We start from the raw sequence: 25,780 nt of genomic DNA, 5'->3' as shown, positions 1-25,780 counted from the left end.
CGAAACACGGATTCCTCTTGCAGCTGTCATTCCTCAGGCTCATTTCATGGGTTAAACACAGTGACAACAGCCATAAAAAACAAAGCACAACAATGCTGGGAAGCATGTGCCCTACAGTAACAAGAAACAGCAATTGCCTAAGAAGGAAGGAAACAAATATAGTGTAGAAAACTCAAGAGGTGAAACCCTAAGTGCTTGAAACCTACAGATGCATACCGGAGATGTTATTTCAACCGTGAAACTCTGCAGTAGGTAACAGGAGCACCCTAGTTCTATTGCTGGAAGCTTACAGCCACCCTGGGACGCTGCGCTGCCTACCAAGTAATGAAAAAAGAAAAGAGAACTTATGTTCATCCTAACCAAACTACTACCATTCTCTCCACACCCCCAACCCGGCATCACCCTACGTGACACGGAGCCCGGGACGATTCTTTTGGGGCTAAAAAATACGCAACGTGAGCTGTGGAATGAAGCTGGTTTCATTTTCAGCGCGCGAGCGTGGAGAGAAAGGACTGGCGCTGCAGGAAACACGTTGTTCTGTGCCCTGCCGCTCCCAGCCCAGGGGCCGCTGCTCACAAGGATGCGCTCCCACCGGTACACACGCGGGATTTGAAGAGAAAGGATCCCGTTTTGGTGCCGCTCGCCCGCTAGAAGCCGGGCTTTTAGCTGGCGCAAGGAGCGGCCTCCTTCCCTTCCCCTGCTCTCCGCCCGCAGAACGCTGCTCCCCACGGCTGCAGCCCGGCTCGCCCCGCTCACCCTTGTCGTCCTGCACCATGCCGATGGTGCCGCCCGTATTGATGACCAGCACCCGCGCCTCGCTGACGGCCTTACAGCCGGGCAGATCCTGGCGGTGGGTGCCGGACAGCGCTCTGCCCAGCGAGCCCCGCGCCACCGCCGCCTCCATCCCGACCCCGAGGAACCGCTACCTCCGGCGAAAAGGGGAGTTAGATAGAGGGCGGCCCGGGGGACGCCTCCGTCCCGCCCCCCGCCGGCCGGGCAGGCAGCGGGGTGGGGCCCAGAGAGGCGGGGAGAGCTGCACCGCCTCCGGAGCGCGCCTGGCTGCGGGGGGCGAGGCGCGGCACGGCCCCTTTGGTGCGGGGTACGGGCGGGGAGGGCTGGATCTTCCCCTTGTCCGTCCGGAAAGCGAGGACGGGAAGCTCTGTGCTTACCTGGCTCGTTCCCAGTGTCTGCTTACGCCCTCCGTTTCCGCTTCCTAACGTGGACCCATCGCTTTCATGCAAGTTTTCTCGCAAGAAAGGAATGAAGATCCATCTTTAAGCAGCGCATCAAGCCGCAGGACAAATAGGAGACCTGGGGCAGTACTGCCTGCTGACAGCGGGCAGGGTTGGGATGGAATTCTCGCCCTGCAGTAAGAGCTGCGAAACAAGCAGCACAGCAGAAGAATGCAAAGCCAGATAGGTCTCTCAGTTAAATCAAGCATCCCTCTGTACCTCTGCCTGCAAACTCGTGCATCTGAGCTCGTGTTCCTTTGAGGACATTCACCCTAAGGGACTGCTATCTCCTGCCAATCCATCACCACACGGTTATCCCGGAACACCAGTTACAGCGCCTGTTGCTCAGCCCCTCCCAAAGTACAGGGGGAAAACCAGGCTCACGGTCAGCACAGATGGTTGGTGTGACAGTGCTGCCCCTCCTTGTTCCCCAACTGCATCCTTCACCTTGCACAGGAAGATGATGATGGACAGCACTGATAACACACTTTCTAAAACAAATTAACAAACACAGATCTGTCTCAAACTGGAGGGCTGATAGCAGTGATAGCAGACATCCGGTTCAAGAGCTGAGGGCCATCTGAGCAGGCACCTAAAAGTATGACTAGGAGTCAATCGTCTTACCCCCAAAATAGTGAGCAGCCCAACAGTCGGTCCCCTTGAGCTCTCTTGCATGGCCACGGCTGCACGATGGGATCTCCCCTCAAGTATGGACACCTTCTGAGGTTACACCTGCACAGAGATCCCGGACACCTTGATGTCAAGACACCTTGCCGATACAGATCCACAGCAAGTGACTGTTTTAGATTTTGTTAGCTTTACTAATATTGCATCTTTGTGCACATATGATCCCTTAGACACAAACTGCTGATCAAGTCTGGGGCTAGGAGTGGATCCAGCCACACCTAGACTCTTCACCCCTGTGGTTGCAGGGGCTTTGAAAGCAATGGGGTCCACTCTAACCCTCATGACTCAGTGGGACAGTTTTCTATGTGTGTGTTTAACCCGACCTGCTATGCAGTAAATAACTGGGTGTATCCAGCCATCTGGTTGGTCAAACCTGATTACGTCACAGTTAAATCACTACATTATATTATATCAATAAATATACTCCTGCTTTTCTCTTATTGAAGCGCATAGCATGGTTGTTTCCATACATGCAACCAAGTGTTGTATTTGTAATAAATATCCTAACAGTGAAATATTGGTGAACTGCCAATATAGGGATCATAAAAAAATGGTTTCCAACCTATTCTGGTTGGTTCAATTATAGACTTGAGTTTCAGCTTACACATCACCTGTGACCAACAGGCTAGGTGTTTCTCAAGTTCTCCTACAATTTCCTGTAATAGTCCTCTTAAGCTTCCAGACATACAAGCCCCTCTTCATCTCTGAAGTAGAAGCATTATGCTTCAAAGCTAAATACAAATTGAGGCCAATTTTTTTTAGTGTCTAGGTCTAGTGTCTAGTTGACATCTGCACTAGAAAGCAATTGTACAGGTAAAGGAGCTAGAGAGGTATGATTTATGTGATCTGCAGTTCCACAGATCTGGCATCCTTGTCTGCACACCCACTGGTACAGGTAAGATGCCTCTTTCAGATACTCAGTCTTTATCCTTAGAAATCAGTAATATGGTTGAAAATTTCACTGTATAGTTCTGTCTCCTATAGTATAAGCATTCATAGAATTACTAAGGTTGAAGGAGACCACCAAGATCAAACAGTCCAACCATCAACCCATCCCCACCGTGCCCACTAACCACGTCTCTCAGTGCCATTCCCTGCATTTGAGATTTTTGTTTTTAAAAACCAAACAGAGCAATCGGAAGAGCAATCTATTGGATTGACATCTTCACTTTACAGAAGTGGGTGGAGAAGGAGCTTAAATGCTCTTTGAATTACTTCTGTTGTTCAAAGTTGACTTAGTATGAAACGATTCACCTAAAATGCAGTTGCAGTAGTACATTATTACATTAGAGGCAAGTACAGGCACAGTGCCATGCTTGTGCTGCAGGTAGAATAAAATAAACATATTCAGTATGTAACTTTGCTTTCCCTTCGAAAAACTGTCCCTGGCATCCACGAAATCTTTTGGGTTGCTTGTCCCTCACCCGCACTGTCCTCCCCACAGCTGTTGGGGTTGTTGAAGTCCCTCAGGAGAACCAGGTCTATGATGAAAACTTCTCACTTTGTGAAGGCAGCTTCACCCTCTCCTCCCTCCTGTGGCCTTTAGTGCCTACTGCTACCGATCATGGGGATGATGTCACCCAACAGTCAGTGATACAGACTGGAAAGCTCTCAAAAAGCCTTGAGACAGATCCTTGCTGTGCAATCAAGTCAGCCCTTTGCACAGAACAATGAGCCAGGCACAGCCCTCATCTCCCTTCTCACCATGAAAAAGCCTGTATCTACACATTATAGATATATAAAACAACAACTGTATACTGTTAGCTGCATGCACCTGATAATCATTTTTTACTTTGTACTGCGCTGTTAAGAATGATATTCATGGATCTAAAGTAAATTGAAAACTAGCATAAGAATGACTCATTGCATAAACGGATGGATGGATGGGTGGATGGGTACCAGCTCCATAGAAACAGTCTAAAGAAAACACAAGAATAACACCTCAACTTAAATAAAAGATGTTGACAATAGAAAAACAATCACGGAGCACAAAGAGTTGCAACATGTATTTCCCTGAAATGATGTCACAAGTAACAGAACATCACAGGGGAGGCAATACAACCTTAAGCTGTCCATTCCAAGATGAGTTTATTCTAACTCTTCCAATAGCTCAACAAAAGCTCCCAGATGTCTTAAGAGTGTAAACCTGGAAGGATCAGAAAGTCTCCCCGGAAACTTAATTGGCAAGACTACACTTCAAATAATATTCTTGTAAGCAGAGAGGAACAATGGCCTTGAGTGACTTACAGACATAAGATCCAAAGCTGCAAGGAATGTGAAGCAGGGAGTTTTGGAATCAGAAAAGGTTTTACATTGTTTGTTTTTTCGGGTTTCAGTATTCCACATCAAAACATCATGCAGTGTAGGGGGCATTAAAGAGTTAATTTAATATTATACAGCTAATAGCATCCAATAGATCAGAAGGAGCACAGTGACACTCACTAGCTGGAAGGAGCTCCTGCCATCGCAGCCGGTTTGCTCCAGCAGTCGTGTACCAGCCCTGCAATCTGTCAACATGACCTTTAGCTCTGAGGTTGGGAAGAGAAAAATAATAAAAATCAGCCCAGTGACGCAATGTCCTGCTAGTTAGCATTGTCACAGTTGTTCCGAACATTGTGAATCAAACAGGATTAGGAAGTCTGCCAAGTGAGTCTAAGTGGGAGCCGAGGAAAAATACAACAAAAACCAACACACACCAAAAAACTTCAAATCGTGAACAGACAGCAAAGAACGCTGCTATAAGGTAGTACTTAGCAGGCTTTCAGGACAGTTTTCCTTTCTAAAACATAATTTTAAGTGAAGACTTCTCACATATTTCAGTCACTTCTTTCTGATAAGTAACAGTACAACAATTCACTGCACAAACCATACGGGCTTTTACCCCTGAACCCCATTTCAAACTCTACAAAAAATATTCATTACAGTTCACTAAGGAAGATAATGCAAAATATCTACTGCTCAAATCATCTTTACTGTATTGCCTTACAGTAAAATCACTTGAATATTCTCACATATTGCTACCCACTGCTAAAACATCTATGCATGCACACGTTATAATGCCCTGCGAGATATGTCGGTGTTATCACCATTCTAAGCTGAAGAAACTGAGGAACTTACCTGGGTAAATACTCTGGAGTTAAGCTCTCAGCACTTGGACTGGGTGGGCAGTCCTTCACCCAACAACAACTCCATTCATAGGACAATACATGCAAAGCAGAAAAAAAAATAATTCAGATTATTTCTGGATATGAAACTAAAACAAAATTTTCTTTCAACTGAGTTTAATGATTTTTTTTTTTTTTTTTTTTTTACTTGATGGTAGGCTTCTGTTATGTCAGATGATTAAAATGTGACTCACCCAAAAAGGCTACTTTTGTTAGAGAATATTTTCAACTGCCCTAGAACCCACACATCTTATTTGAAACTACTGTACCTGCAGTGGGTAACACCAGGGCTCAACACCTTATTGTTTTTTAGAAATGAGGTTGACCTGTGACAAGCTGAAACTGGATCCCATATCCTGTAAATCAGTTCTTTGTACTGCAGTCTCATAAAGGAAAAAACAAACAAACCCTCATTCTCCTTTTTACAGTTTAACTGGACTGCATTCCTCAGTGGAGTAGCACCGTATCAGCGTGATGTAAACTGTTGCACTTGGCCGTGACACTTCTGATCTGCAACCACCGGATATTCAACAAACGTAGTAGTAACACAAAGGTCACACAGCCTTCATCAATGAAAGAAGTATTCAAGTGCGTTTTGTACCATTCACTATATATGAAACAGCATTTAATATAAGACTATACTCTGGATATTCAAATGAGGCAAAAAAAAGAAAGGCATTCCTCAGCAGATCTAGGATTCAGCCTTTAGTTCAGACATATGAAAGTGAAATACATACCTTCCAAAACAATTACCTTCTTGTACCCCTACTACATATAAACAACAACACAACACTGGCTGCTCCCATTTACCCAACATCAATGGCAAAATGGTAGTTGGCTGAAGTCTGGGAAGAAAAATACTGGTTCTTAGACCAGCTGAGCAACCAAAATTTTAAACATTATTGCAATCATCTCTATGGCTACTAGCTCTTAAGGAGGAATTTGGTGATCTTTTTTGATTCTTCAGCAATCACTGGATTGAAGCAGTGTGATACATACACACAGACTGCTTTGGAAAAGTCTTCATCTCCACACATGGGGCTTTGAGCAATCTGGTCTAGAGGGAGGTGTCCCTACCTGCAGCAGGGGCTTGGAACTAGATGATCTTAAAAGGTCCCTTCCAGACCAAACTATTCTACGATTCTACTACTCTTTTTTGGACCGCAGACAAGATTATTCTTTTCTATGATTTAAGTACATAGGAGGGCTTGGACCTTATGGAAATCTTGTTTGTGAATGGTTGACTCGCTATGCTATAAATACTCCCTTTTCCCCTTCCATTGGTACTCTCATCCCTCCTCAGCCATGAGCCTTGTAACCACATCAGTTCAAGAGGACACCTACAAGCCTGAAGCGTACATCCTCATTCCTCAACAAGAAAGAAATGGTCACATGATGGAATACAGGGTATTGCTGGAATATGGCTGCAATGACCACCAGTGATACAAAGCATAACAACCAGCCATAGACAGTCTAAAGCAGTGCTCAAATGACTCAGAAAGAAGTTTCTAGGCTTGAGTTTCCAACATATCCTAGAACTCAACACCATCACCTAACAGCAGGCTGCACGTGCTGGCAAGGCTGTATATAGATGCAGTCAACGTAACATACATGGTTTGACTTAAGGGCTAAAACACAACTAGAATAAAGCAAACAAGATACACAAGTACCATGTGGCATGAGTCAGAGGCCTCCTGATAACAGAACCCCAGAGGCTGCTGGCAGGATAAACTACTGACTTGTTTTTTTTCAAGGCTTTAGAACAACAGAGTAATATTAAAAAATCATTCAGGCATACAACCAGTAGAAGTGAACAAGTGCCAGAGTGAGTTCATAAGGCACATGAATGCGATCAGCCCACTGAGGGTGTGGAGCATCCTGTAACCAATAGACCGCTTTGCTGGCAGTTTGTTCTTTAACAACTAGCAGGGCTCTAAGGTGGCTGGAGCTCTTAAAAGCAGCATAATGTTTAATTGCAGCTGTTAGGGTGTTTACTGCACTCCTAAGCTGGAGGTAGTAGGGGTTGTTTGTTTAAACCATTAGTTGGCGTTTAACCATCAACCACTGACAATTCAGAACTGCATAATGAACCGGACTGCTTGCCAGTGGCCACCCATGTCCTTCCTTCCACCTGATAACCTGGGGCACTGCACCACAAGACACGGATTCCTGTGCAACATCCCACCTCTGCTTGAATCAAGGGAATTCACACCTGTTTTCCTGACACAGAAAGACAGAAAGCCACTCTGCACCTGCTCCTTTGTAACAGACTCCACACTTTTCCCTTAGCTTCTAACTTGCTTTATAACAACTGAAGAACAGAATGATGTCAATAGTAGTTCTTCTGCAAATGCCTCCTTCAGACTCAAGGTTCCTTTTGATTGTAACTCCATGCCAGTCTCTGTATGTTTCAGAACAGTTTGCAGCAGCTTTTTATTTCCTTCAGACAAAAGCTACTGCAGATTTTAAAACTAAAGGTTGAAATGATTCAAAACTGCAAAAACTTACTAATGACAGCCAGCTAAATTTGACAGCATATCAATACTTGTAAGGCATGAGGTAAACTAAAAAAAAAAAAGCTAGAGAGTCTGAATACCTGGATTTATAGTTTTCAAGCAATCATAATAGTCCATATTGACGTAGCAGAAAAAAAAAAAAATCTCAGTTCAAACAAACTGAAAAGCCACAGTTTCAAGTTGGGCAGCAATAAAGACAAAAGCTTGCATTTTAATATTAAAATAATCATCACATCATCATTGCGTGGTCAGCTCCAGAAACACAGTTTTGTGTATTACTTACCATCTTGAATACATGCATCAGTAATTGTTGAAGAAGCCCTTTCTGTTCCAGTTTGTCTGATACAAACATTTATAACACAGTACAGCAGAACATTCATTTCTAAAATCATTTTAGGATCGTTCGAATACTTTTGTTGAAAGTGTCCACTTAGTAAGAGAGTAAAAATCTGTTACCTACAGGAGCACTGCTGTGTTCTATAGAAGCTCGCATGTACCAGGCTTTCCTCTGTACACTTCTCCATCCTGTAGCACTGCCACTGAATTGCATGAGTGCCACTATCAGCTACTGTATGAATACATTACCTTCAGTAAATATTCTAGTTATTAAGTATTAATTAGTATTAATTCTTAGTCATTATTAAAACTATTGGAAGCAATCACATTTTTTTCCTAGTATACTCTCAGCCTTCTTAACTTCTATGGCATAAATAAAATCCAAGAAATACCTATTTCTTAAAGAACAGGTGAAATAGATTTAAAGTAGGTCTCTTCAATCTTAACTGGTGAGTGGGCAGGAAAACTTGGTCTGAACAGCAAACATTGGCAAAGTTAAACTCACTCACAGAGATCTATGGTTTTAACTAGAGAAAGCAAAGCAACTCTCCACAGTTTTGTGTGTGTGTGTGTGTGTGTGTGTGTGTGCGCGCGCGCCTGTCTTAATGCTTAAACATTGCTGACGGGGGCATCTTTCCTTTTTTAAGCACAGGTGTTCAAGGAGAAAGTCACTCCTAGGTCTTTTATTCTGTCTTTGGGGAGGGGAAAAAAAAAAGGTGAGGTAAGACTTAAAAATCCTTTGTGGAAAGAGCAAACACAGCAGAGAAAAAGAAACCCATCACAATTATTATGCAGCACTCAGGGCAAGGAGACTCGAGACAAGTTTCATAAGCACTGCATGAAAGAGTGCTTTGGAGGAAAAAGCAGTCATTGTTCTTTTGGGAGGGTATGAGCAAGCAGCTATCAGTGTTTGAAGCACATTGGCCCTCTTTCCTTACAGAAAGAAAACTCCAACTATGCTTTGAAGGCAATGCTGTCCTGAGTTCTGATCCTTTCTAAGCACTAAGGTAGATGGAAAAAAAAACATTGTACCTATTACACCTTGAAATGGTGCTGTTACTCATTTTGGAAATGATTATAACTCACTCAAGCCTATGTTAATGCTTACATCTTGGCTCAAACTGTAATTCTAACACGAATCCCAATTTACATGGCTTTTTTTTCCTGACATCTGTACGTAGAGTGGAGTTTCATCCGAATCTGTTTTAAGGAGTATGGCAAGTGTACACAGCCCTCAGCACGGCGAGTTCCTTCTGTTTTAAAGATACACAGGATAATGCAGCCCGAAGAACAGACTGCCTTGTTTACAGTGCAAACATTCCAGCAGTCTGAAGGATCAGAGCTACAGTTCTAAATTTATCTTCATTTGAGTGAATGCTATTTCTTCTGCAGTAAAATTACAACTGAAAAGGCCTGAACAGTCTCACATGCACTGGTTGTGCATGACTGTGTTTCTTTTCCTCAAGATCAAATAGATTATCCACAAACCTCAGAAGTTTGACCCTCAGTTATAAGCAGCAACATCTGTGCTGTCTCTCCACAATTCTTTTCCGTGAAAAAATCATCTCCATGGCTGTGTGAACAGTTAACAAAAAGGAAGATAATTCACTGGGGGCCATGTGAATGTCCAGATTTGTTGCTTATTTTTAATACTTACATAGTTTTCTCCTTCACTTTGTAAAACATTCCTATCTTGAAATAACCATAAAACAAATGCTTACAAGTACTATAATGAACCAATTTAGGAATCACAGATTATGTTTCTCTGGCCTTTCAGCAATTCTTGTGTACTTGGAATAACAGCTGCTATAGTTCAGAACAATTGTTATAGGAGTTAAAAAAAAAAAAAAAAAAAGCAAAAAAACCCCAACCAAACAAAGCCAGTTCAGTTACTCAGGCAGATTATGGGTTACTGGACTGGGCAGAAGGGGAGTTAGCTACTCCATTACTCATAAGAACAAGAGCAGAAACCTCTCAGCTTTTTTTCTTTAGGACCCGAGCCATTACCTCTTTGTGTAGGCATTACATCACACAAGTGGAAGTTCAAAGGGCAACAATAAGCACACGAATAACACCAGCAGATGGCAGCACGTGCACACAAACTCACCACGACAGCAAGACAGACGACCAATGTATTAAAAACAAAGTCAGAATATAACTGATACACACTGTTCCTCTGCCAACTTTTGAATTCAGTGTTACTTATGAAGAATCCTAAGAAATCACACTAACTACACCATCCATTTTGGTATTGCAACGTTGCATTTTCCTACAGAGCTTCCTACCATTAACCAGGCAGAGCAAAGATTGGACATGGCTCAATTTCATTTGCCCTCAGGGTGCTCAGTTGCAACACACTGATTTTGGATACAACACTGTTGAGAAATACCATCTAAGGCACTTAATAAATGTCTTCATATTAAACCCATCACAATACAAAGTGTGATGTTTTATAATTCACAAGTATCACTACAATGGATGAGGAAGTAATGCTCATAAGCAGCTACTGAAATCGTTCAATACACAGCTGCCCCTCTTGACTCCATGTGCAGCTTAAAATAATTACTTAGTTTAAGCATTGGGGGTTGAAACTAGATGATCTTCAAGGTCCTTTTCAACCCAGGCCATTCTATGATTTTATCCCCAGATATAATAAATAAATCCCCATAAAATCCCCATTCCCCAGATCTGCTTGCCTTTTATTTAGAACAGTGACCACTGATGATGTCCGTTCTTCAGAAGACAGCTGGATTTAAATGGTCCTCAGATCGCTGAGTTAAGACTGAAAAGATGAATATTCTCTCCAATACTGCTTTTGTATTAATGTATTTCATGAATGCAATCACACAGCATTAGTAACTAAATTTAGTTTCTATTAAGCATGACTGCACAACAGAACAGATAAACCCATTTTATTTCACTTCAACATTTTATTCTGAAACCACTGACCTCATTTTTAGAGCTAAAGATCTCACGAATCAGAAAAATAATAATAATAATAATAATAATAATAATCAGTAATTCAAAGGCATTCTTCTGCCACAAAGGAAAAGGAACCATGCATTATATTTTGTTGTAAGAAAAATTAATGAAAGATTGCAATTGACATGAAGCTATACTTTTGATTGGAATACAACCTAAATATTCAGCTTCCTTTGATTCCAAGCTTTTAGGTTTAAAAAAAATAAATCAATCAAAAAGCAATGACAAAAAGAGTAAGAAAATGCAACTTTCAATTGCAAGACTGAATCATAAACCATGGCTCATGAGCTTTCAGACAAAATGAACAGTTAAAGCTAACTTCTTTCACATGCATTGTGACAAACCAGCTCAGAACTGTTATTAAACAGAAAACTACATCCTGCTCTATGAAATAAGTGTATCTGCTTGAGGTCATTGTACCTCTGCTTTTAAAATACAAATATGCCAAACTATGTTTTGATCCACTAATCTTAAAGAACAATCTTGTGAAACAAATGTTTAACAGTTATATATAGAAGACAGAACATTTTTAAACTGGCTGTGTTATTTCTTCCTCTGAAAGACTTCAGCAATACTTAAACATTCAACATGACAAGCCGATGCAGCTGATAAAGACCATCTCCTCTTTTATGCTTCTTTTCAGATTGGTCAATAATATAATGTGAGTCCACCTAATCAAAAGAAATACGTAAGTTAGAATTCAGTCTTGTAAGTACTCTCCTATGAAACACAGTTAAATAAAATATATTCTTGTTTCGCTTCTGAAAAGTTTTGACTATTTCAAACCATACAGGCATTTCAATATGCTACACATTTCAGCATAAGAGCTATTACTCTGAAATGAGAAAACCATTCCATAACCAATTCCAAGGCTTTATATGTAGCATTTTATGTAATGACAATGTCCTGAGACCCCTCACACTTGAGATGCAATGGGGAAAATCCTGATGTAAGGTTTATACATTACCCAGTTATAAAAAGCTAAACTCTAACATACCTGAGAGTAGGAGATGGTCTTGGCAATACAACAAGGAAAAACAAGGTTGAGATACAAAACCAAAAATAGTTTGGCACAAGACAATATCAAGACACTCCACCCCCTCACTGGATGCATACTAGAAACTCGACAACAGTGGACAAGCACTCACTGCTGTTGGGCCCATTCTTTTCAAAGAAACCTAAATCTCTCATTTATAAGTGTTGGGCTGTAAGAGGGATTGGGAGGGTGCATATGGAAGCCTTACTGCTGCACTCAGCAGTACATCACTTCCTTCTAGGTAAGAAAATGCAGTTGTTTATTATGGCACCCACATCAGGAATCTAGCGACCTGCAGATGTCTTTTTAGAAAGGTAAGTAAGACTCCTAATAGATTAGGAAGATACACTTTCCAGTTGGAACCCTCCCAGATTTTGAGGAAACTATCTTCTGATCCCATCACACCAATTCCAAAACAAACAGCATTTTTGTCAGCTTAAGAGGGAAAATCACCTGGAATCCAAAACAAAACTAAAATGCACTGTATCCAGTAAGCCTTAAACAAGAAAAATGAAGAAAAAAAATGTAATGCTACTCAATAGGAAGAATACAAAATTCAAACATTCAGAGGTAAAGCTGCCCCTACAATCTCAACTGAGATACAAACATGAAGTGTTCTGTCTGAAACATCTGAATCTTTATATACATAAAGCTACTTTTTTTTAAAAACTGATTTTACAAAACTATGCTAACAAACACAACAGTTGTGGATGCCTGAAATTTGATTCTGCAAATCTTTAAGTTCAATGCATTTTTTTCCCCTCAGCATCAAGAGACATCTTTCCAAAGAAAATTCTACTTTTGATCCCTCAACTGAACATGCTGGGGTACCGTGTTCCTTTTCATATTTTTAATTATTTTTTTTCAAGTCATATTTCTACACTCACTTGATTCCATGCATATGGCTTCTCATACCACTTAGGAACAACTCCAGATCTCGGTTTGCAGATCAAACTGAAATTACATAAAAATAACCATAATATATTTGCATTTGACTAATTAAATATAAAGAAACGTTTATAGCAGGTACTACTGGGTATCTGTAAGATGTCCATGCTGAAAGGAATCTTAATTTCACATGTTAATATGCATATGGTCTAATTAATTCACTTACCTGGACTTTGCCCCTTTAGTTGAAGTCAAAAGATAAACTCACAGGGACAGTAACCACAGTTGTTTGTTTGCTCTGTTGGTTGCTTTTTCTTTTCTTTTTTTTTTGAAGGAAGTTATTTTTTAAACTGACACAGAACTACAGTTTGCAACTGTCATTTAATCTGTAAATTTTATGCATTCTTATTCACTAGAACATATAATAAAGCTATTTTTAGAGCATTTTGTTTTGCATGACAACTCAATTACTATAGATCGTCTTCCTGCTCCAGTTATTTCCTCAAGCCTTGCAACCTACAACAGTAGCAGACTTTAATTAATTCTGTCTAGATGTATTTTTCAAACACACATTTTAGTCTTAAGCAGTGGTGACACATTGTATACATAATTAGCTTTCAAAAAAAAGGAAAAGATAATGAAAGATTACTGAACCTGTATTTTTTACGTATTTACTCTTACTAATAAAAGTTTTTTTCCCCCGAGGCATCAAAGTGAGATTAAAAAGTATTCATAATTAGGACAGATTTTTAACACAGGAAAGAGACATGACAACAACCAGACTGTTTCTTCCTTCTAAAAGACAGAAAGATGTGTTGCATTAGAAAGTTTGAAAAAAATAATCCAGAATAAACTCAACAATTATTGGTTTTCCTGATAGTTTGACACCTCCCCATCCTGCAGAATCCTGCCGTAAGCTTCCCCACCCCTACTTCAGCTGCCTGTGTCCCAAGGTCACAGGATGGCTACATAACCTTGGCTCAGCCAAGAAAGAGTGGTGAAAAACTTGCAGACAGGTAAGAAAAGTAGAAAAATTAATAGTAGGATCATGGGACAGCATTAGTAGCAGCACAAGGACTTCAGGAGATAAAAAATCGCAGTGACATTTTAATGCCCTGAACTTAACATCTAAGAGTTTTTATCCAAGCATAACCTTCTCCTACTGCCACAAACAAACAAACAGGCACCTTCAGAGAGGCTTTGTGTTTCCACTTCCTTCTGCCCCTTACTTCCCTACAGTTATTATTACATGAATCACATGAGCAAGCTTCACTCAGATTTGAAGACTAAACATGGTACTAGATGGGTGTCCAAAGGCAACATAGACACCAACTGGCCTAAGGTACTTGGAAACAAACAAGAAATGAAATATTGCATCAGCAGGGCACTCAACAGCTGGTACTTTACCAGGAATTCTGCCGATGCGAAATGCCAACACATTGCTGGCAATTTGCACCAGTGCTTCTAAGTGCATCTAAGGTACAGCCTTTATGATGCTGTACCACCCCTTTATGGATGTACAAACCAAACACCAACAGCTGGCTTGAAGCTGCCATGTCTCTGTGCCAGTTGCTCTTGCTGCACATCTTCAAGACAGCAGCATGCATGGCATAGCATCCAAAATAATTACCTTGACACCTTGCCTGATCCAACACCTGCTGGTCAGCTGACATTTGTTAGGTATCCCCACATCATCTGGGAATTTTCTATGGCTTTTTAATTGCATTTCATTTCCACTGCCTCAAAAGTTAAGGCTGACTGCCCCCACATTTGCACATTTATTATACAATGACAGATATTTAACTTCCTTTCAAGTACTGGAAAATTAAAGTACATTGCGTTCTTGTCACAGATGGAAGAAAAACTGAACACTTGTATTCAAAACCAAGAAACACCTGAAAACTCAACATGAACAGCTTTTCTGATAATCATTTTCATAACCTAAAATATTAGCAGTTAAGCTTAAAAGCTTCTGATCCACAACAGCATGAGAAATTGCCTCATTTTGGCTGTCACTTTAGAAAAGCTTATTGTAGAAAAATGTCCCATTTACCACTAGACAGCATAATAACACATGGATGAAAAACTTAACATGAACCAGCAGTGTGCTCCTGCAGCTTGGAAAGCAAACTGTATCCTGGGGTCCATCAGAAGAGGGGTGGCCAGCAGGGACAGGGAGGTGATTGTCTCTCTCTACTCTGCTCTTGTGAGGCCCCATCTGGAGTACTGTGTCCAGGTCTGGAGCCCCCAGAACAAGAAAGACAGGGAGCTGTTGGAGAGGGTCCAGAGGAGAGCCACAAAGATGATCAGGGGACTGGAGCACCTCCCCTATGAGGACAGGCTGAGGGAGCTGGGCTTGTTCTGCCTGGAGAAAAGAAGGCTGTGGGGTGATCTCATGGCAGCCTTTCAGTACCTAAAGGGAGCCTACAGAGGGGAGGAGAATCAACTCTTTGAAAGGGTTGACAACTGCAGGACAAGAGGAAATGGTTTTAAGTTGAGGGAGGGCAGATTTAGGTTGGATGTCAGGGGGAAATTCTTTACAGAGAGAGTGGTGAGGTGCTGGAACAAGCTGCCCAGAGAGGTTGTGGATGCCCCGTCCCTAGAGGTGATCAAGGCCAGGTTGGATGGGGCCCTGGGCAGCCTGGTCTGGTATTAAATGGGAAAGTTGGCAGCCCTGCATGTGGCAGAGGGGTTGGAGATTCATGATCCTTGAGGTCCTCTCCAACCCAGGCCATTCTGTAACATACAGAAGGAACTGCTACAGGGACACCTAATTGGGCAGGCTAGCCTGAACACATGCCACATGCTGAAAGAATTCTCAAGACTGGCTGCACTGACTCATGACACTCTTTCAGAGCCAATGTCCCAGTTATAGAAGCTGGGAGATCTGCTGAGAAAGACAGGTGGTCTTAAGTTCAGTAACTTAGGACTTCCAGCAATTAAGGTGGTCAGCACCTCTCCTATTGATACCTGTGTAGAGAGGAAAAGCAACAGAAAACTCAAAATTAATTTAGAGGCAGAAAATTCTAAGTCTTTCTGTGCTTTCATGCCACAGGTCTGAATACAGAAAAGTAAAGATGCCACAGAACTGGTATTCTGTAGAACAGGTTTTAAGCTTCCTTGAAGAACCAGTGCATCCACAAGCAGTCTAAAGTTGCTGAGCACACTGCTTTTTAAAACAAGCAAATTTAATATTACTGAATGAAAACATCCTATATTATCATTTCCCCAAAGCCTAATCTGAGCTATGCTTTCAAGTTATGCTTCAAGCAATCATTTACTTTTTTTTTCCCCCCCTCGAGACAGCAGAACGCATGTTCTCATTTCTACCAAATGATTACCGTAGAAGTAACTGACGAACACTTTCCTGCAGCTGTGGCATGTTCTCTTTTCCTGAGCACACTGCACATTCACAGAGCAGCTTATTAATGGCTGCCCTTAGGATGTTTATCTGTAAAAATAACAGTGACAGAATATAGAAATAAAATATATTAAAAAAATACAACTCTAGAACTGCAGACCGGCTTGGGTTTAAAAGGAACCTCAAAGATCATCTAGTTCCAACCCCCCATGGGTGTCAGAGTTGCCAACCAAGCATCTAAACCAGTCCTAGTTCTGTGTTGCTCCACATCCACATGTATGAAAGGTGGTTGTGGCACTCATAAAATTGAACTGCAATTGAAATATTAATATATGCAAAACACCTGAAGCTTTGAAACATATCATGAAAAGGAAATGGTTTTAAGTTGAGGGAGGGGAGATTTAGGTTGGATGTCAGGGGGAAATTCTTTACAGAGAGTGGTGAGGTACTGAACAGGCTGCCCAGAGAGGTTGTGGATGCCCTGTCCATAGCAGTGTTCAAGGCCAGGTTGGATGGGGTGCTGGGCAGCCTGGGCTGGTGTTAAATGGGGAGGTTGGTGGCCCTGCATGTGGCAGGGGGTTGGAGATTCATGATCCTTGAGGTCCCTTCCAACCCTGGCCATTCTGTGATTCTTCCTCCAGATGCACCACTGCTGGTACAAGAGGTTAATGCTCCAGACACATTGAAATGACACTCTTCAAGATTAATCAGATACACTTCAGAAGATAAAGGGTACCAACACAGAATTCCTTCTAAAACATTTCAAGGATTTTCTCTATCTGTCCATAGTTTTTACACACACAAGGGCCTGGTGGTACCATTATAGCTAAGGTGTAATACAAACAGATATTACACAGATAAATGCTTTCGAAATAGAAAAGTTTACTGTATCTGCACACCAACATGACCTACTACCTCCTTAAGAAACCTCTAGAATTTGTTTCTGGTAGAAGGAGCTTGATACAGTTGATCTCTAAGAACTGTAAAATTAAACTGAAGACTGCAAAGCGAAAATATTACACTGATCTGTAAAATAACAACCAAACAGTAATTCTAAAAAACAAAAAAAAAAAACACCCACACAAAAAAAACAAAACAAAAAAATCATAATCAAATACTGATAACTTATTAGTGAAAAAATCAGTGCTTTTGAGAAGTTTATAGAGTATTATACTAAAATATTTGATTTTACTCATCAAAACGTACCGGCAGTAACTCTGCCTGATAGAAGTCCAAGGTTCTAAACAGGTAGTGCACATTGAAAATAAAAAATGATAGTAATAATAAAGTTTCAGTTGCTGCAAAGGCTGCTAGGACGCCAGCTAGTACAACATTTAACAAGTTGGGATGCACTAAATTCTAGTTATGTAATAATTTACAATAGTAAGGTACGAATTTTTACCTCCAATACATCATCTACATCAAAATGCACATCAAATGTCAGTTCCATGTCATTTTCTGGAAGCAGTGGAGCCCTACAAGTCTGACTCCAACCCAAACCGCACAGAGCACCAGTAAAATACTTGCAAGCTTTATCAACCCTGCACAAACAAAGAAAACAGTGTCACCTACAGATTAGGAAACTAAACTCATATGAATATAAATGAATTTGACTAAGCCATGCCAAGCAATATACAGCAGTCTTAAGAAGTAAAAGCAATTGTTCCATGTTCATACTTTGTCAAAATGTTTTGTTTTTTTAAATATGGCAATGAAACAAAGCTGGATTTCAAGTTATGTAAACAATTAAAATTTGGGAGAAAAAAAATCATACGTGTGCAAAAAGGAACTTAAATCAAGGGAACCCAATATCCCTGTGTTGAAGTGATAGCTTACAGATATGAGAACTTGAAAGTAATCCAGCTGCCAGAATTCAGATTTTACAAAACTCATGCATGTTTCTCTCCTCACACAGAGTTAAAAACCTACCCAGTTCTACAGTTCACCTTCCTAGACTTACAACATGATTGTCAACTGTATTACTTCAATATAAGAAAAAGCCTGCAGTGCCAGTATGTAATTGAACAAAATAAATTATCTTAGCAAATACTTCACTAAAGCTAATAAAAGATGATACAAGAGCTGTATAATAGCATACTAACTGCTGGAAAGAAAGCAAAGAAGACTGACACAAATTTGTGAGGGTCTTAAAGTAAATAAAGAGACTGCAAAAACACGTGAATACCTAAGTTCTATGGCAGGAGCAAACAGCATACTAAGAAGAGCAAGTAGGCCAGGAATTGGAGGCATCAAAGATGTTTCCTCTAAAAACATGGTAGATCCTATAAGCACACACAAAAAAAACGTGAAGAGTACATAAAGAAGTTGCTAACCTCAAGATGATGTAATACACAACCGCAGCAACATGTTTACTCACAGCTATTCACATAAAAACAAGTCCTGAAAAAGCTGCCAAAACATTTGTACTAAGCATTACCATTTTCATTTAACGATAAAAACGCAGCAACCAGAAATTGCTCAGAGGAATGTTCTGGAGCATCTTGGACAACAATGGAGTTTATGCTTCCCTTTTGCACGACAGTATTTCTGGAGAGGAAATAAGTATTTTCAACATAGAAACAACAACAGAAAACATCAGAAAAAGCATACAAACAAGAAAAATAGAATCCTTTTCATTTCAGAGCACAACCTGAGCAGAGAGTAAAATCTCAATTAGCAGACGTATATGAATTAAATAATAATTTCTCTGTAAGACATTAAAGCATCCTTAAATAGAACTATTCTTCCTAAATATATATATATATATATATATTTTTTTTTTTTTTTACACAGCAATAGCATGCATTTAAATGCAATTCACCCATTACCATTCCTCTATTGTCAATGGTCAAAAGCCTTGTGAAATTCTCTAAGATTAACTAGGTTAAGTTTTATCAGTTTATGAAAAGTAACAGTTAAGAAGTCCATGCTTCACAATAAAAGTGTTATCATACCTGAACTGGGATACCCGAGTCATACCGTGGCATTTCACCTCATAAGGACTGAACGGGCCACTAACTGTCACCTTTGGAAAGACAAGGAATGTCACTAGTTAGCCAGCATATGCTTCTCTCCTAAAAATACTTATAAGTAAAAAAGCAAAAGGTTTAAAGATCTTGTGCACGCACTGAGCAACACTGAATTGATAAACAGGCAACACTTTCATCACCATCCATCTCATGCAAACTTATCACACTGAGACATCTTAACGAACATAATGTTATTTTCCATGGCTGCTGGGAATCCATGACTTCCACAGGCTTAAAAAGCATAGAGTTTAACCATTAGTAGAGCATCTAGCAAAACCAAGCCATTGCTGTTTACAAGAGGTCTTTAAATTAGAAAACACTACGCTTCAGAAAAGAAAGCAATTCAGCAGGATTGCTTCTCTGGTTAACATGAGCATGATGAGGAGCCCAAAAGCCTAAATTTTGTCAGGTGACAAATGGGGAGAATTATAATGTAAACCAGGCATAACTTGGAATCAGAATATGGAAAGGGACACAAATCTTTTGTTACCTATTCCAGCGCAGCAGTGAGTAGAAGTCTCAAACTACTTAAGCAGGAGAGAATTCTGAGTTTGCAGTTGGCAGCTGAAGGAACACTCACTGTTTCACTATTATCATGCCCTGTGGTGTTCTCTGAACTACTTTTCTATCACCTAGCTAAGGAAGAACCAAACACTTTTTTTGCTTTCGTTTTTTTTTTTCTCCCCAGTAATTTCCTGAAAAACTGAGCCACAATTTTGCTTTTTGCTGCCACATGTATTACGAAGATGACTGTGTGCAGTGTTCAGCTTCTCAATTTTACCCTCATTTTGCAGAGGCTGGATATACCACCTTGGAACATGATGGTACAGCTGGTTCAGTTAGCTCTTAAGCTATAATTCAAAACTTCATTAAAAGCTGCAGCAGATTAGTTCACAGCAGTGCTGCCATTACAGCTCTCTACTCACAGAACGTACCACGAACAGCACCAACACGGTATGGTTATTTAAGGTAATTTCAGTCTATAGTTTGAATAATATGAGAATAAGGGCATGTAATGCCATACTGAAACCACCACTACTTGCATTACCTTATGGGTTGGTACATCAGATTTGTTGTCAGAAAACCACTTTAATAACCTTTCAATGAGATCCTTTTCCTCCTCTCTTGAAGATGTTTTCTCTTCTTCCACTATTCCGTTAAAAAAAAATCCTTTCAGCAAATCATGGCTTTGCTACATAAAAATGGAATAGAATTACAACATGAAATATTATGTTTCTCTAAATTTTACACAGAATCATCCACTAAAAGGACAAAAAAAAAAAAATCAAACCATCAATGATGTTTTCACCTTTCTGTTTACACAGAACACAACAATGCAGTTCAGACTGAGTTTCAATGAGTAGTGAAGCAGCTCAAATGATTCCATTATCTTTGGGTAAGTATCTCTTTCAAAGGGTGTCTCAAAGCACCAATGCCTTTGGCTAACAGTACAGTATGAATTACGCACAGAAGTAAAAAACTATACATCATTGCACTAAGCATTAACTTTGCATTATCTGGCACAGTCCCAAGGCTTCAGCTCAACTTCTAACAACTGCAGATAGTTTGAGCTGAATAGAACAGTCTAAGCAGAGTCAAAGAAGCTTAATGAATACATACTTGTGATTCATACGACTCTTCTGCTAGTTCAGCATAACGCTCTTCAATAAGCACATCTCGAATATTCACAAGGTCCCTGTGTCTTGTGTAGTGGAAAGCATCAACGTGCAGAGCACTGTGCACAAGTGAATACACCTCCACTAGAAGAGTATAACCATTTACTAGCGAGGCAAACCTCCTGCTAGCACTGTAACTCCACCGTTCCCCACATACAAGGGATTCTGCAGATGGCCGCATCTTGCATATCTTGAATTCCAAAGCCTAAAGCAAAAACATCAAGAGCAACGTTTGCCCAAGTAAAGGATGAGCACGATAATCCTTCATTTTCTCAACAGTTTGACTGCGTTACAAAACGACCTCATAATTATTCCAAAGGCTTATGTTAATTCATAAGACTGCTGCAAAATTATTGTCCCAATTCCTATTCTGTCATTGCTAACAGAGCTACACATTAAATCTTCTATCACAACTCAATGCTGTAAGAAGTTGCCAACTGAGCATAAATAAAAGACAAATCGGTATTAATTTACCATTCATATCAAAATCTTACTAGTCTAGAAATGTCTTCTCTGGAAAAATTTTATTATCTGCAGCTCTTTTTAACTAAGATCATACATAACAGCAGAAAAGTCAGTTCTCATTTAACCCTTTTCCAGAATAGCTACCTGTAATGATAGTCTTGAATGAATTTAAAACAGAAGCCCTTGTTTCCTAGCCATTTTGAAAAAGAGGTATTGAAATTACTTAGCATGCTAAGAACAGAAATAAATAAAACTACAGTTCTGATGGTTTATTCAAACACTCCAGACAACAACAATGTATGACACGCTTGTTTCAATGAATTTAAAACACCTGAATGAGGACTGGAAAAATGAATTTTAGTTAAAGTAGTTAATGTCTATGTAAATATAGTTTTAAATAATTATTTTTATGTAAAGCTAGGTACTGAATAAAGTCCTTCAGACTTGCTTTACAGGTCCCCATTCAATTCTCAAAACAATTCCGCCTGAAAAAATGCAAGTGAAGACAGTAGTTAAAAGAACACAAAGTAAAAACAGACACTTCTCTCTAGTTTAAATCAGCAAAGCTCTCTCATACATATTTGTCCTGTGACTAACAGAATAGCACAGGAAGAGAAACAAAAATACCCTTTACAGTAACAATACAGAAGACAGTGCAGACTTCCATCACACAATAAGAAGATATCTTATTTGTGATGGGGATAACAAAGATTCTGCAGAGGGTAAGTAATTAAACTAATAACTAACTGTTTCTCCTCTCTGGGCTGTTCTCTGGGCTCTATAAATGAAGCTGTCATTTGCTCAGAGATTCTTAAACCAAAGCGCTGCTATAATCTACTGCTCAACCCATTAGTCCTGAGCTTCAAACAAGCTACAGAGGAACCAGAACAACATTGTCTTTCTTTTCACAGAACTGAAGGACAAATAAACTTATCATGATGAAGCAAGAAGGAGCAGAAGTCAGCTGTCTGAGCAATTCCCTCTCATCTTCTACTGCTCTTGTGATTACAGGTGTGAGAGAAAAACCCAATACATTGCCAACAAAGAAGGAAACTTAATTCAAACACTGTTACAAAAATAACACAATGCTGTTGAGATTTTTTTTTATTTATTGCTGTTGTTGTTGTTTCTATGTCGTTTTTTTTTAATGCCTAAGGCAGGCACCAAGTCCATGTGTTTTCATTTTGCTTTTTATGTTTCACATGCTCCCCCTTCCCCCCCACTGCTCCTAAAGACAAAGAGTGGATAACATTTCTCTGCAATCATATACAATGCAATTCACTTACAAGAATTGCTTGCTCTGTGTATACATACTTGGGAAAACATTTGTCAAACCAGTTGTAGTATTAGGAAAGATGATTTGTAAGATGTAGGACATCACTAACACATGCATTAATTTGTTATTATTATGAAAAGCATTATGACTTCATGTACAATTCTGTTTCCGAAATGAGACATGAAAAAATCCCTACCTGGAAAGGAAGCTCTCGAAGACTGCTTGGAATCTCTTTCAGTTTTTTTAAAGGCACTTTCGATCTATCACCATAATCTACAAAAAAAACCTGACGGGGAAAAAAAGAACCAGGAGCATCAGTGGAGTCTCAACAGCATTAGAAATCATACTTCTGTGTAAAGTAAAGTGACAACTTGAGCTTCATCTTATCAAGTGAATCATTTTCAGAGTCTGGAAAATACGCTAATCAAGACAACCTGAAAATAACAGGTCCAATATTTATAACATGTATTATTAGATTTCTTGGCATACACCCAAGAGGTATTGGAGTCTCTTTTGGAGATACTAAAAATCCATCTGGATGCTTTCCTGCCCAACCTAATGTCGGGAACTGCCTTAACAAAGGGTTGGACTGGGTGATCTCCAGAGGTACCTTTCAGCCCCTACAAACAAACAAAAAAATACACCAATTTGCTAGTTCACCCTATTCTGGCCATACAATATGCTCATTTCATTTTAGTTCTAGTTTTCTAAATTTGTTCTCTTTAGTGGAATATAACTGTCATGAAAATAATCCTCAGTCAAAATTCTTACTAAAAAAACCTCCAAGATAGTTACAGTTAAACCCAGTTAACGTGGTTTTAGCAATTTGATAGAATATAATGCACTACTGTACCTCTGCAAAATCTCCAGAAACATACAGAATACGAGCTCTGTAGTACCCTGTGTTTTCAAGACGAGTGAATGGTGCTAGACAAACCAACTCCGGATGTGGAGACACTGACAGATCTGTCAAGTTCTGGTAGTTCAACTCAGCAGTCAGAGTCTGGAGTACAGACCTGTTTTTTTCATCTATCCTGTACCCCCAGAAGTGTCCAACTTCTACTATCTGAGAGTAGGAAAATTAGACAATATCAGATCACATCATCACACTCATTCACATCAAGTACAAAACAGCTTTGAGCAAAGTATGTGAGGGCACTCCTACTCCTGACACACACAGAAGTTTTCTCACACTGCAATGCTGTGATGAAGCATTCATCACTCATAAGAGGTTATTCTTCATAACATCATGTTTTTAAATGTCTCTCTGCTGCGTAATTACAATACACTCTTCACCTAAGTAGGCTGATAAAAGTATTTCTAAAATACAGAAAAGCAGAACACTTACAAATAAAATCAACACATTAAAGATTTTAAGTATATGACTGATTAAACAGATGCATACAGCTACAGCACAATGTTCCTGTTAGTGAAAGAACACCAGAGTTAGCTACATATGTAAGCAAATCAGCATTGGGACATTACAATTAACCATTCTTCAGGAAACCAATAACACCACTATTTCAATCAAGCTGAACAACCCTCTTTCCAATTGCTTTCTGTACTCATCTACTACTTCTGATTTTATATTGCATGTGTTTGAAGAAGAATGTTTACTGTGGATCAAAATAAATGACCACATTGCTGACATAGCATAAAAAAGGGACGCTGGAGATTGGAACATGTTTGATCATCAAATCCATGAGCATTTTTGAACTAAGAGTCTTAGCTGAATAAACTACAGAAATTATTCCTTTCTGCCTTTGCACAACATTTCAGTTCTACCAAGAGTCAGTTTAATACTTCAGCCTCTAGTTTCCATCAATTGTTAGGATTTTTTATTTCAGCAACATATATATTGCTTTATATTGCTCAGACTGCTCAAGAGACAATAGTTAACACAAGATCTAAACATTTTCAGCTTCAGATTTCATGAATATTGGAATATACATATCATCTTCCTTTAACGTGTTTCATGCATGCAGTGCCTTCTTGAAATGATCACACAGTCCCATTATAAGTCATTTCTCACATCTGCAACTTCTGAACAAAACTATCAGGTAATAATAACCAGACCTAATAAATGCACAAATATCTACTGATACTCATTTTTGTAGAGTACACAAATATTACACCTCTACCATTCATCTTCTCTACATTTAATCTATCTTTCAGCTATCAACTGGTATTAGCATCCATTCTTTTCACTACAGCTTGTTCAATACATCCCTAATGTCTGATTACTGTTACGACCTTCTTCAGATACAGAACACTCCTACCTCTGTTACGCTGATGGACAGAAGATGACTTGGAATCATCTTTAACAGCTGTGAAGTACCAAATGAGACTTCTATGGGCTCCACTGTTTGCTTCAGATAGTCCACATTCACTCTGAAGTTCATAGAATTAAAACATTAAATACTTCACTCGGAAGTGAAAATTTAAGGGTTTTTTTGTTTGCTTGCTTTCACTGCTTCTTACAATGATGAGGCGCACAGTTATGCACGTAGAAAATGGGGGGAGTGGAATTAGTGGAATTAAAAAACAAGTCCAGTGACAAAAGTCATGACAATCACACTTTGTAAAGTAAAGGTAAGCCCTGAGACTCACTTATGTATTTCACCTTTACCTGAAGATGCATTTACTTGATTAGACCATAAAATTACTACACAGAGCCGACATTCCACAGGAGAAACTAAGATGCAATTATGACCAAACAGAAAGATCCAGGAAGCTACATACCAATAATCAACTGTGTCATCAGCTTACTAGAAATCCAAAGAATGAAGGTTAAACAGTGGAGGTTGTTGGATTTTTTTCCTCTGTGGTATGACTTATACATTTATTTTTAAAAACAATTTGAATATATTACAGCACAATTGTAAATTCAGCATATCCTCCCTCCCCGATTCCCTACAGAACATGGTTACCTTAAAGAGTCCATGCTTTTAACTGTCACATGTTGCAACTCCTTTTTGATATCATCTGGATAATGAACATCCAGTTGAAGAGGAATTTTCAGCTGTGACATTTTGATTGACATGTACACTGCAGGTAGAACCTTTAAACCCTCCACAGGATTATGGGAAAACTCTATCAAAGCCCTTTAAAAAAAAAATAAAAATCCAAAAC

At 39.6% G+C, this 25,780-nt stretch overlaps 2 protein-coding genes across 4 annotated transcripts in view; both read right to left on the bottom strand.

The window, feature by feature from the left end:
• Positions 1-946, bottom strand: part of ASPG (asparaginase) — a 72,294-nt gene extending 71,348 nt beyond the window's left edge. The window contains exon 1 of the mRNA XM_042869541.1: positions 757-946. Coding sequence (XP_042725475.1) covers positions 757-904 — 148 coding nt within the window. The 5' untranslated portion in view covers positions 905-946. The remainder of the gene's footprint in view (positions 1-756) is intronic.
• Positions 947-11,243: 10,297 nt separating this feature from the next.
• TDRD9 (tudor domain containing 9) overlaps positions 11,244-25,780 on the bottom strand; it is a 59,037-nt gene continuing 44,500 nt past the window's right edge. For 2 of the 3 annotated variants that reach the window (XM_042872593.1, XM_042872576.1), the window contains exons 24-36: positions 25,579-25,752; positions 24,928-25,039; positions 23,502-23,714; positions 22,845-22,934; positions 20,852-21,112; positions 20,280-20,423; positions 19,157-19,227; positions 18,640-18,749; positions 18,388-18,484; positions 17,605-17,743; positions 16,183-16,292; positions 12,841-12,907; positions 11,244-11,588 (exon numbers count right to left, since the gene is read on the bottom strand). In XM_042872593.1, coding sequence (XP_042728527.1) covers positions 11,493-11,588; positions 12,841-12,907; positions 16,183-16,292; positions 17,605-17,743; positions 18,388-18,484; positions 18,640-18,749; positions 19,157-19,227; positions 20,280-20,423; positions 20,852-21,112; positions 22,845-22,934; positions 23,502-23,714; positions 24,928-25,039; positions 25,579-25,752 — 1,684 coding nt within the window. In that variant the 3' untranslated portion in view covers positions 11,244-11,492. Of the gene's footprint in view, positions 11,589-12,840; positions 12,908-16,182; positions 16,293-17,604; positions 17,744-18,387; positions 18,485-18,639; positions 18,750-19,156; positions 19,228-20,279; positions 20,424-20,851; positions 21,113-22,844; positions 22,935-23,501; positions 23,715-24,927; positions 25,040-25,578; positions 25,753-25,780 lie in introns of those variants that run through there. The other variant, XM_042872585.1, reaches the window with a different exon arrangement.

This window comes from Lagopus leucura, unplaced genomic scaffold, assembly GCF_019238085.1.
Source record: "Lagopus leucura isolate 7727_CA_CO unplaced genomic scaffold, USGS_WTPT01 Super-Scaffold_1, whole genome shotgun sequence".
In the NCBI taxonomy this organism is placed as follows: domain Eukaryota; kingdom Metazoa; phylum Chordata; class Aves; order Galliformes; family Phasianidae; genus Lagopus; species Lagopus leucura.
The sequence above is the reverse complement of the archived record's forward strand: the minus strand, read 5'-3'. Positions and strand labels throughout refer to the sequence as shown.